This window comes from Brachypodium distachyon, chromosome 3 (genome assembly GCF_000005505.3).
Source record: "Brachypodium distachyon strain Bd21 chromosome 3, Brachypodium_distachyon_v3.0, whole genome shotgun sequence".
NCBI classification, from domain to species: Eukaryota; Viridiplantae; Streptophyta; class Magnoliopsida; order Poales; family Poaceae; genus Brachypodium; species Brachypodium distachyon.
The window spans coordinates 47,514,141-47,526,062 of record NC_016133.3 but is presented as its reverse complement, the minus strand read 5'-3'; the positions used below and the strand labels follow the sequence as shown (position 1 = coordinate 47,526,062).

Genomic DNA, 11,922 nt, shown 5'->3' with positions numbered 1-11,922 from the left:
CAAAAATTGTGTCGTTGGCGCCATATCTATTTTATGTGAGGTTTAAATGTAATTTACACCATAAAACTGGGTTTTACTTGTCATTCTGCCTTTCTTCTCAGTAGTACTAACTTTACAATTTTGTAAAAAAAAAAGGATTTCGGGAGAACAAAAAAGACATTCTTTTTCTACAGCAAAGAAGAAAGACATTTTACTGGTCAAAAAAGAAAAAAGACATTCGTTTCCCCTTGGCCTTCGGTTGGTGAAACGGCAGGAAAAAAGGCACTGGAATAAACAACTGCGAACAGATGGATCGATCTCTTCAGAGTGACTCTTTGATCCCATTGCTCTCCTGCAGAAAGAGGAAGGAAATAAAATGCTCTGCTCCAGTCCATTCCACCACCACTACGCCGTCCGGCGCGCTGGGCGACTAGTTTAATCCTCCCCCGGCCGCGCCGCGCTGTGCGCTACTGGAAAGATGGCCCTGTGGCCCGTGGGGGCTCCCCACCTCCTTGCGCCATGAATGATGATGACGATGATGATGCGCCTTTTCTTCTTTCTGCTCTTCTTCCGTCGGCCACTTCCTCTTCCATGCTCTGCTGGTCTCTCTCCCTTCTACTTCTTGCTGCGTTTCCAGAGGCTGCCCGGTGTTGTTCTTGGCTAGGACGCGGCGGCGATGGCGAAGGAGACCGAGTACTACGACGCGCTCGGCGTCTCCCCCGCCGCCTCCTCCGACGAGATCCGCAAGGCCTACTACGTCAAGGTCCGTCGCCGCCTTCCTTTTCTTCTCCACCCACCGCCTTCTCCGTTTCTGCTTGATTAGTGTTTCGCTGATCTGAAGATCCCGCTTCTGATCTTCAGGCGAGGCAGGTGCATCCTGACAAGAACCCCAACGACCCCCAAGCGGCCGACAAGTTCCAGGTTATTGCCACCACTGAAACCAGCAATACAGACAGAATGGCTTGATTTAGTGGGTGTTCAGCTCAGATTCTTGTGGTTGGTTTGCATGTAGGCTCTTGGAGAAGCCTACCAGGTCCTGAGTGACCCTCTGCAGAGGAAGGCCTACGATGGCTATGGCAAGAATAGCATATCCAGGTGCCCCAAACTTTGATCCGACATGGTAGTAACTCACATCGGCAGCAGCAACTGAAGCCTCAAACTAATAAGTGAACCTTTTTTTTGTACTTTTCAGAGACAACATTCTGGATGGTGCTGTCGTGTTCACCCTTCTATTCGGGAGCGAACTGTTCGAGGACTACATTGGCCATCTTGCAATGGCAACAATGGCTTCCTCTGAGATGGCAAACGGCGACAGCGACAACCCCGAGAAGCTTCAGGACAGGCTCAAGGTAGACAGACACCTGTGATGGATGCCCATTGCCCAACACCAATCTGATCTTTCCTTTTCCAGATGGAATATCAGTTGCTGTGATGAATAATCTCTGGTAGTAGTACTTACAACTTTTTGGTTCCACTTTTATTATGTTGTGATGAAGGGTGTGCAAAGGGAACGAGAAGAGAAGCTAGCTAGATTCCTTAAGGATTTCCTGTCGCAATATGTTCGTGGCGACACGGAAGGATTCACTCGTCGGGCCGAATCTGAGGCAAAGAGGCTTTCTAGCACTTGTCAGTCTGATTATCCCTACAAACTACCGCCACTTCTGTTAACCTGTCATCTGGAAGGTTTTTAATCTGAATCTTGTCAAATGTCATTGACAGCATCTGGACTAGATATTCTTCGAACCATCGGATACGTATACTCCCGACAAGCTGCAAAGGAGCTTGGAAAGAAGGCCATGTACCTGGGAGTTCCATTCCTGACAGAGTGGGTGAGGAACAAGGGCCACCTTTGGAGGTCACAGATCACAGCAGCGAAAGGTAAAAACTTCCGCAAAGCTGCTAATATTGCTGCTGCTGTGATCGTTAAAATTGCTGACTGATGGGGGGCAAAAAGAACAATGCAGGAGCCCTGCAGCTTCTGCAGCTGCAGGAGGAGGCCTGCAGGCAGAGTGCCAAGGATGGCTGTGCTGCCACCGAGAGGGATGTTGACTTGCAGATGAGGATGAACAAGGACCTGATGATGAGTTCAATATGGAAGCTAAATGTTGTGGATATTGAAGTGACCCTCCTACATGTTTGTGAAATGGTATGTGTCGTTACTGAGACATCTCATGTATTCTTATTCAAAATACTCCCTCCGGCCGGAATTACTCGTCGAAATATTACATGTATCTAGACACTTTTTACACATAGATACATCTGTATTTGGGCAAATTTGAGACAAGTAATACCGATCGGAGGGAGTAGTTCAATTTATAATACATAATCCACATCTCTTGTCAAATGGTTCAATGTGAACCTGATCATGAGTTCAGTTTGGAAGCTGACGATGAGTTTAACTTTGACCAGGAATTGGATCAATGATATGTGGGTTGCATGCTACAGAAATTATATCTTGTATTTACATTTGGAAAAAGTTTCCAACCGTTTAAAATTTATAACACGTAATCCACATATTGTTGGTTTAGTTGATGGTCAAAGTTAAACGTTGAAATGTGTCGGCGCCATTGTCTTAGAAACGGAGGGAGTGCATAACTAGTAGCCTAGAGCTTCCTGAATTATGCTTATCTTCTCTCTCATATTAATCTGTTGAAGTTGCTTAGGACATCAAACTGATTAGAAGTTCTTTTTACTTCTTCTTAGGTGCTGCATGAAAATAACGTCAAGAAAGAGGATCTCAAGGCCCGTGCAATGGCCTTAAAAAACCTTGGAAAAGCATTTCAGGTAAGTTATTTGATATTTCCTACAGACAACTTATACGCTACTTTTGGAAATAAAGAAATGTTACTGAAATCATAAATGCAATCTTTGATCAATCGGAATGTGAACAGAGGGACAAGGAGGCATTACCAGGGCCATCAAAACAAACCGTTCTTGATGATGACAGCAGCTCAGATGAAAGTTCGGATGAGGAAGTCTCACGGACAGTGACATTTCGAACTCCTGCAGTTACTCAGGCAAAACAAATTCAACCATTATACAAACATATGTACACATTACACATTCAAATATTTAGTAAGACAAGTTCAAAATTGTTGTGGTACAGGGAATTGGCAGGTTATTCAGGTGCCTATGCAACCCAGCGTATGATGTTGACGATGACTTTGAACCCCGAAAATGAGTTGCGAAGACACAGCGCAAGTATGAAACCGTTTCAAACATCTCTTGAGTTTTTGCCAGATACATTCTTCGGAATAGTTGGGATAATGCTGCACCATCATCCTTTAATTATCTGAGGATATACATGTATATTGCTGCTTCAGCACTGGTGATTCAAACTTTAGATCCCCCATTTTGACTCTCCCGTGAACAGTAGTTTCTAAATTTTTTTCTTTTAAAAAATAGATCATATCGGATTGTGCCGTGTTTGCTCTAATTGTTTGGTTTTGGTGTTTCTGAAAAGCAAATACAAAGAAGTCAATGTGGAAGTCCATTTTCTGATTCCGAAATAGTATGGGAAGTTTCTGACAGGAACAGAAAACCATTGTTTGATCGTACACTGTATTGCACCTGCAAGGATGTTATGATTTAACACTTGATTCGTACAATCCTGACTGCAAGAAGTTTCTGAATATAAAATCTGTCATTACTGGAAAATTTCGAACTGCCAGAAAATGTTGTTAGTAATGAACAATCCAGAAGGAACCAAAATTGCTCCCATTAAGAAATTATGCCATGAAGAAATCAAAATGTTGAGCTAACTGAGATAGATAACGATGGATCATAAACTTGTACAGATGACAGCATGTTGTCTGCAAAATGATGCAGCTCTGAATGAGATGAGCAGATAGCCAAACTGCCATCCACCTGAACAAGCTAGCAGTCTGCAACAGGAAGAGAAACCAACGACCAGTCTGGCATATGTATATTTTTGTCTACCCAGGGGCTCCTTATGCACTACTGACTGACTGACTGACTGACTGACTATATACACCAAGAGCTGCCCAATTGCAAAACGGACTAGTGCAAGTTCATGCCCGGAGTCTGGCGAAGAGGCTGCCGAAGGAGAAGAAGCCGGTCTTGGCCACGCCGCCCCTGGCCGGCTCAGGCGGCTTGACGGCGGGGGCGGGCACCTTCTTGACGTTGAGCATGACGGTCTGGCCGATCTGGCCCCGGAGGCCCTCGATGGTCTTCATGTCGACGGTCTGCCCCGAGGCGTCGCGCACGTAGAAGACGTTCATGGCCTGCTCCCCGACGGTGGCGACGTCGGCCCTCGTCACCGTCAGCCCGTGCTCCCGGAGCACCCTCGTCACCTCCGACAGCAGCCCCACCCTGTCCCTCCCGCACACCTCAAGGGTGAACCCCTGCAGGCAAAAGGGTCAGTAAAAACGTTTGTACAGAAAATGAAGTGAATTTTGCGTTGCTTGGAGTACCTCGGAAACTCTTCTGGAGATTGCCGCTTGGAGGCACTTGACCACCTTGTCTTCTTCGTCTTTCAGCAGCGTGCGCCCGTCCTTGCGACGGATGAAGAGCTCCTGCACGCCGTATAAGCCGTCGGAGGAGACGGCGGCATGGGAGACGACGTACTGCATGTCGGTGAGCGTGCAGACGATGTCGAACAGCAGCTTGGACCGGTCCCGGCACCGCACGTTCACCACTGAGTAGTCCTTCTCCTTGCAATACCCCACGGTCACCGACATGCCATCGTCGGCCACCTCCTCGCCCTCGCCCTGGGCGTCCACCAGCTCCATGTCGGCGTTCATCAGCTGGTGCAGCCGGCGGTCCACGTGGGTGGACCCGACAGCGAACTCGGTGTGCGCTCCGGTGCCGTCTTCGTCATCGCCGCCGTGCCCGCGCAGAACGTTCCTCAGGCGGTGCTCGATGCTTGTCATCCGGCGCGTGTCGACGTCGATGGGCTTGCCCGTGGCCACGTCGTTGACGTACACCACGCAGGCCACCCTGGCCCTGTGCGTCCACACCTCTGCCGCCAACACGTTGCACTGGAGTTCCGCCAGCACCGCGAAGATCTCTGACAGCAGGCCCGTCCTGTCGGGCCCCTTGAGCTCGATCGCCGTGTGGTCGCCGATCGAGTGCATCCCCACCGACCTCCCCGGCGAGCCGCCCCCCTTCTTCGCGCTCGGCAGGTTGCTGCCAGGACCCAGTGCCTGTACGCGTCCACCACCAACATGAGCTTTCACCCTTCTTCTTTCACGTTTTCAAATTAAGAGTTGGAACAGATGGTAAATAGAACAACTGCTAACCTTCTCAATGTACTTGATGGTCTTGTCATCAGTCACCTTCTGCCCTTGCTTATTCAGCACATGAAACACTACATCAAAAAAATTGAAGTTAGATTAATGGTGCTATATATAGCCTTATAGGCAGGGAAGGGTGTTGTTTGGTTACCATCCATGAACCATCCGCCATCCGAGGTGATGTACGCTTTGAGGATGGTGAGGTCCAGATCGCTCAGCACCTGCACCACCTCCAGCAGGATGCCATTCTTGTTCATGCTGTCCACCTGCACCCATCACAAGGCAACACTAAAATCAACATGAATTCTGATTAATGATTCCACCGCGACAAGTGCTCTTTCTCGAATTCAAGTGATTGTTTCTTGCCTTCACTACGGTGCATTCGCTCATCGTGTCGTTGTCGATGCAAACCCTGCAAAGTTATCTCACCGCGTGTTAGCGCCAGAAATTAAATTAGCAGGTTTGCAGCAAGCGTTGACATGCATTATATTTATAATAAGTGAAAGAGGGTGATAGAATTAGGGGCTGACCGAGGAGGGTTGATGCGCTGGTTGAAGTTCTCGTACTCTGGATCGAAGTAAGGAAACATCTTTCCTAGTCAGCGGATCTTTACCCTGGCACTGAAAGAATGAATTAAGAGCCAAAGTTATTATTGTTTGTTTGAACCATGTATGGTAAACTCCAATCATTAGACCAAAGACTTGAAACCAAACCAAAATATCAACTGACAAACACAGAAAAGCAATGATGTTCTCCATGTAAAGAAGATCTAAAATGGAATAGATAGACCAACCTTTTAGTCGATTCTTCTTTCAGCAGGCTCCAAAGTTCCTTTCGCTGAATTTTATGTTGGTGGCTTGGATCGAAAGCTAAGCCGGTATGGCACTCTAGTATCCTGAAAAGTCATCAGAAGTTTCTGAATCAATTTCAGAAAAAAAAAGGACATCTGTTCCATGAAACAGCTGGTACGTACTTTACACACCCTGAACTGCATATGAATTCAGATACTTTAGCGAGACGATTGAAGATGTAAATACTCTGAATCTCAGAGACAAGACTTGTTCTTGTCCTTTCCAGGGAACAACAATTTAATACATCAGCAATGGTGGCTGCGAAATATTTGCTTGAGACCATCATATACTATACTACAAGTCTACAACACACAAGCAAGATACTCTTTTGCCTCCTGGTGGTGGCCTGCCTGAACAATTGAGCAAAGAAGAACAGATCGAGTGGCCGGCGCCGAAACGCATATATAATAAATATAGGTATGCTTGCTGGTGAATTGGTGATGCATCGATGCAGTATCAGCAACCACAAAAGAGAGCCATGGCCAAATTATTGCCGGAATCCGACTAGCTAGAGCTACAGTACGGGTGCTTGCCATTAGAATAATCTCTGAGAATCAAGAACACGTCAGGGTGACTGGATTGGGGAGAAAAGAAATGCTTTTCGCGACAGCCGCGCTTTAAATCCCCCCCCGGGCAGATTCTTATGCAAGTCATTGTCACTTCCAGGGCTGGCTATTTGCAGCTGGGGCTCATCTACCAGTGACCGAGCCTTCCCTCCTTTTCGAAAAAAAGAAAGATCAGGGAGCGAGCATGTGTTTGGGAGAGATAAAATAATCGGAGGAGTGGCAACTGCATGCTGATAGGTATAATGCTGCAATTGTTTGGAGTGCTTCTTACTTGCATGCTAACACATGCAAATTAAGAAGAAGAGAAGGGGGATAGAACAGCCAGGATGAACAAGTTGGCATACATGGTTACAACTAGAAGCCTAAAAAGACAAGAGAATGACTGCAAGAGGAGTATCTCTACTTCTACGGCAGCCCTCAACTTGGAATAAATCATTGTACGTAGCAAAGGTTGTCGTTCGTTTGTTTCTGGATAGGCGAGAAACAAGCTTCTTCTTTCACTCTTGAATCCAAACTGAGCAAACCCTGCTATCTCTTTTGTCAAGGGAAACCCGACAGTATAAAATATGAACCTAAATTAAATTCGTATCCACTAGGATTTAAACTAGGTGGTGGGTTTGTACGTTTATACACCCGCCCCTGCTATTAACCTAAATATGGTTGGGGTTTTTTTTCAAGGGGGTTACACGGTTAGTTTTATTTAAACTAATATAATTCTACAGAAATTCATGAGACCCAAAATAGCTGAACAGGCACCGGCCGTCGTGTCGCTGTCACTAAACTAATATAGGCAAGGAGAGCCAAAAACAAGCAGAGTTAGGCATCGCAACGTGCCAAGAGTCTAAAGTCTCGAACCGACGTATGTACACATGCAGAAAGAGTACACACGTACACATGTGTGTCATGTAAGAATTGCAGAAGGGTTTTAGACGACAGTTAAGCAGCCGGAGTTAACTAAACACTGCCACTAGCGGGGGATTTCCCTAACCCAAGCTGGATTATATACTCCGTATATAGTACTGTACTAGTTGACTCAGGAGACCATCTTTGTCTTTGACGTCGCATTCGCAATGCTGCTTCCTGGCAAGTACAACGAGGCACATTTCCTGTGCACGTACGCGCGCAGACCCATGGGAGCCTGCAGGTGGGCCTGGAAGCAGATGATAACCAGGCGGGGCGACTAGACGAGAGGTGGACAGATGTGCGGCGGATGAAGGAGAGGATCAGAGGTCCCACCCCCAGGCTCTTTTCCAAAAGGCTCGCCGCTTTTGGCCGATGCAGCCCTCGGATGGAGATCCAACGGTGAGGAGGGACGATCGCGCCGCCCTTCTCCCTGTTACACGGGCGGACGGTCTACTACTACTGCTAGTAGCACGAAAAAACTGGAGACACCTTCTACAGCGCTGCTGTCTGTACTCACTTGTCTAATTTGCCTTTTTGTCTGCGGGTTGGTCTAGTGGCTACAACACACACAAAGAAAATTCGTACGTACATTTTTTTTTCTCTGACTCTTTGCCATTGAGAATTTGAGATACTAACATGAGGCGGAGTGGACTGTCACGTTATTAGAATAATAAAACAACACAAAACTATAGTACCACTCCATGAAAGTACTTTTTGAGGCAATGTATTATGGGCATGATTCCCGTATTTAACACTCGGTCCAAATTTATTTCGAATTGATAGATAAGATAACCAAGATTTTGGAAGTCTGATCCCATCTATATCTAGGGACAATTAATACTATTCAATACGGTAATTAATCCAATATCCCACGCAGTTTTTTCAAAAATATCAAACACGCGAAACTAAAGTATGTACATATATCGAGTCTCCAATACAATACAATTCCAAATTAGCAATAGGGCCGTCAAGCCCACAGCTACCTTTAATACAAGCCAACAATATTCTGTTTGGGCCGAAACCTACGGTCGAAAGAAATTCTCGACCGGGATGGAGGATGCTTCAGTGATGTACAGCTGACGGTCGCGGTCACGTGGGCTGTGACTGCGTCAGACATCATCGAAAAGGCTACCTTTAATACGCGCCGACGGTATCTAGTTTGGACCGAAACCTATGATCGAAAGACATTCTCAACGTGGGACGGACGTTGCTTTGGTGAGGTACAGCAAGTGATAGTCACCAACACGTGGGTGGTGACTGCGTCATACATCACCGAAAATGTTACCCGCCATCAATATTCTATTTGGACCGAAACCTACGGTCGAAAGACATTCTCAACGTGGGACAGACGATGCTTCAGTGAGGTACAGCTAGTGATAGCCACCGACACGTGGACGATGACTGCGTCTTACATCATCAAAAAGGCTACCTTTAATACACGCCGACAATGTTCTATTTTGACCGAAACCTAGGGTGGAAAGACATTCTCAACGTTGGACAAACGGTGATTCGGTGACATACGGCCAGTGACAGTCACCGACACGTGGGGTGAGACTGTGCTGTACGGCACCGAAGCCGCGTCCACATGAGACAACGGCGCAGTAATACAACATGAGACAACGGCGCAGTAATACAATATAATTTTATTTTATTTTTTTGCAACAAAGCCTATTTACGTTGCTACTCGTAGCTGGCGAGAACCGAAGCGCACGCGTACAATCTCCATGACCGGATGAAAAGGAGGAGGGCGGCTCCGCCGGCTGCGGCTGCCACTCTCCTCTGCCAATCATAACGGGAATGATTTTCTCTTTGGACTACGTCCAAAATATTTGGCGGCGACAGGCGGGGCCGGGCAGTCAGCGGGCGCGGAAAAGGGGAATGGTGGAGGGGGGCAACAGGGCACGGGAGTTGAAAGGTACGCGACCCTCGTCACCGTGCACACACAGCCAGCCAGCCAGCCAGCCAGCTTTCCCAACCCAACGTGATGCAACAGTAGAACCAGAGAAGAAAAGCAGAGGCTCACAAGTCGGCCGGACGCCATATTAGCCGACGCCTGGAATTACCACCACTAGAATGAATGATTCGAGATAATACGAAACCAGGCAAGTATAGAAATCATCACAGGCTTCCAACTAATCCATCTGCCAACAATCTGAGCAATTAAAGGGAGAGAGATAGGGGATTGTTATTACCTCTATCTTCTTATCTTGTTGGAGATTGCTTTTCTAGCCGCTATGTTGCCGCCGCCGCCGCTGCCTCCAAAGCTTTTGTTGGTGTGTGCTTTGGTTGTTCGGATTTTGGTTTGCTCTCCTCACATCTCAACAGCCGGACGACAACCTGGCGGGGAAGAGGAGGAGGATGTGTTAGCCAGCCAGAAGGAGAGAAGGGGAGGGGGAGAGAGGAGACTATGTGAGGAAAGAATCAAATCAAGAAAAGGAAATGGCAAAAGGGAGGATATTTGGATGGATGGAGAGGCAAATGGGCCTAGCGGTGAGAGAGAAGGGACTCACTGGCTCTTCGTATGCCCGCCCACTTGATAATGAGGTACTCTCTCCTTGCCCTCTCCCCCCTCCTCCAGGATTTATATAGGCACCCTGGAAATGATAAGGCAACCCCTGGCACCTTCAAATAGCTCCCCTGTCCCTAAAGAAAAGAAAAGAAAAGAAACATGATACTACACGTATTGTATCTCCGGACCGTCAATAGCCCCGCTTAGTTACAACGTACATACAGCTCAGTATGACGTGCCCGTAAAATTTGCGTCTCGGAAACGCAATGTATATACACCGTGAGTGTTGATTGCGTCGGTTGGAATTACAGGTATGACAAAGCTGTAGATAGTATAGGACAGACGGTGTCGGATCACACCGTCGATAGCACCGTTTGCTTACAAGGTACATCTAACAATGTCGTATCCGTAAAAATAATGTTTTCGGAAACCCAAAATATGTGAAGCGTGTTTGTTCATTAAGCGATCGGGAACAAATTAGAAAGGGCTCGTACATATATCTAGAGTGTTCGTGTAAATTCCAGATGCATAATGTACTATGTACAATAAAAAATACAAACACCAATTGTCTATATATATAGAAAGTTTTAAATATTACTATAAGCCAATAAGTAGAGACCACTTGGATGATGTTACACGTATTGTAAAGAGTGATTGTGCATTGTCCCCGCGGGAATTACATGATGGTAAAGATGTAGATATTATCCGACTAACAATGCTAGCTAAAAATAATGTGGACGACGGTGCTTAGTTACAAGCTACATCTAATTGTGGCGTCCGGTCATACTAACATTTCGGAAACGCAAAGTACGTAAAACGTGAATATAAAGAACAAATTAGAAAGGACTTGTACATATATCTAGAGAGTTCGTCTGAATTCTAGATCAATCATGTACTGCATACCGTGAGAAATATTGCCGCCAATTTTCTCTATGTAGAATGTTATAAACAGTACAAGCCAAGCAAAAAGAGACTAGTTGGATGATGTTATATGTGTTATAAAGCTTTAAACATTATACCACAGGTAACAATAACTAACCACACCATTCGATATCACTTACAAGGTACAACTCCCAGTATTCTCAGGCGGGCTTTACAAAGCCTGGGCCCGGCCTGAAACCTGAAAACATGGCCTTCTTGATATTAAAATAATCATTTTTGGGATATAAATAATTTGTTATATCTATTTTTGGGGAAAAAATTGTTTTTATCAATTTTGTTTTTTTTGTGTGCTTTTGGGCAGGTAAATAAGGCCTCGCCCAGTGCGCAAGCTTCGGGCCGGACCCTACGGGTGGGGCCACCCTTTTCCGACCCATAGTAGTCTATGGATGTAAAACTAACGTTTCAGAAATACCTTGTATGTGAAGCGAATTTGTTGATTGTGTCGGTTCTGGATAGTATATGATAAGACAATGCCATTTAATCAAACTGTCAATGCACCGCTTAGTTACAATTATTGGGCCTTTTACGACCCCCAATCACAGACAGATTGAAGAAACAATGTGATGTGTTAGTGTGCTCATGGTCCCCTTTAGTAAGAGGTCTCGAGCATTCACTCTATTACTGCTTTTATTTCGGCTTACATGATCATTCTCTAAACTTTGGAAGTTCAAGGTTACAATGTCTCTCTTTTGTTTCTCTCTCTTAATTGCATTATCTATTTACTTTGTTTCTCTTGGTTTCCAAATCGATATTAATTCCCTTGGATGAATTAAGTCATTTTTGTTTGGCACTAATGTTTTTCGATATCAATCAATCCTCCATCTTTTGAAAAGTTAACACCAAGTATCATAGCTAGAAAATTACTTTGCAAGAGAGGTCTTGTAGACCCAAACGAGTGAGTGGTATTTTTCTAGCTA

At 45.9% G+C, this 11,922-nt stretch overlaps 2 protein-coding genes across 4 annotated transcripts; one reads left to right on the top strand and one right to left on the bottom strand.

The window, feature by feature from the left end:
* Positions 1-299: 299 nt before the first annotated feature.
* Positions 300-3,587, top strand: LOC100839845 (chaperone protein dnaJ 10). Its single transcript, XM_003575091.4, has 10 exons — positions 300-742; positions 841-900; positions 992-1,074; positions 1,172-1,328; positions 1,476-1,605; positions 1,699-1,857; positions 1,944-2,125; positions 2,683-2,763; positions 2,871-2,996; positions 3,086-3,587. Exons 1-10 carry the CDS (start codon positions 656-658, stop codon positions 3,158-3,160), a joined length of 1,140 nt encoding a protein of 379 aa, XP_003575139.1. The 5' UTR covers positions 300-655; the 3' UTR covers positions 3,161-3,587.
* A 128-nt stretch (positions 3,588-3,715) lies between these two features.
* Positions 3,716-10,162, bottom strand: LOC100839017 (ACT domain-containing protein ACR3). 3 transcript variants are annotated; one of them, XM_003575088.4, is made up of 9 exons: positions 10,065-10,162; positions 9,747-9,891; positions 6,028-6,129; positions 5,765-5,854; positions 5,601-5,646; positions 5,386-5,500; positions 5,241-5,308; positions 4,413-5,144; positions 3,716-4,343 (listed from the first exon to the last, which is right to left on the bottom strand). In XM_003575088.4, exons 4-9 carry the CDS (start codon positions 5,821-5,823, stop codon positions 4,011-4,013), a joined length of 1,353 nt encoding a protein of 450 aa, XP_003575136.1. In that variant the 5' UTR covers positions 5,824-5,854; positions 6,028-6,129; positions 9,747-9,891; positions 10,065-10,162; the 3' UTR covers positions 3,716-4,010. The 3 variants fall into 3 exon arrangements, with proteins under 3 accessions (XP_003575136.1, XP_014756861.1, XP_024317537.1); XM_014901375.2 differs by lacking the exon at positions 10,065-10,162 and having other exon boundaries at positions 9,747-9,988; XM_024461769.1 differs by lacking the exons at positions 9,747-9,891; positions 10,065-10,162 and adding an exon at positions 6,208-6,658.
* Positions 10,163-11,922: the final 1,760 nt, after the last annotated feature.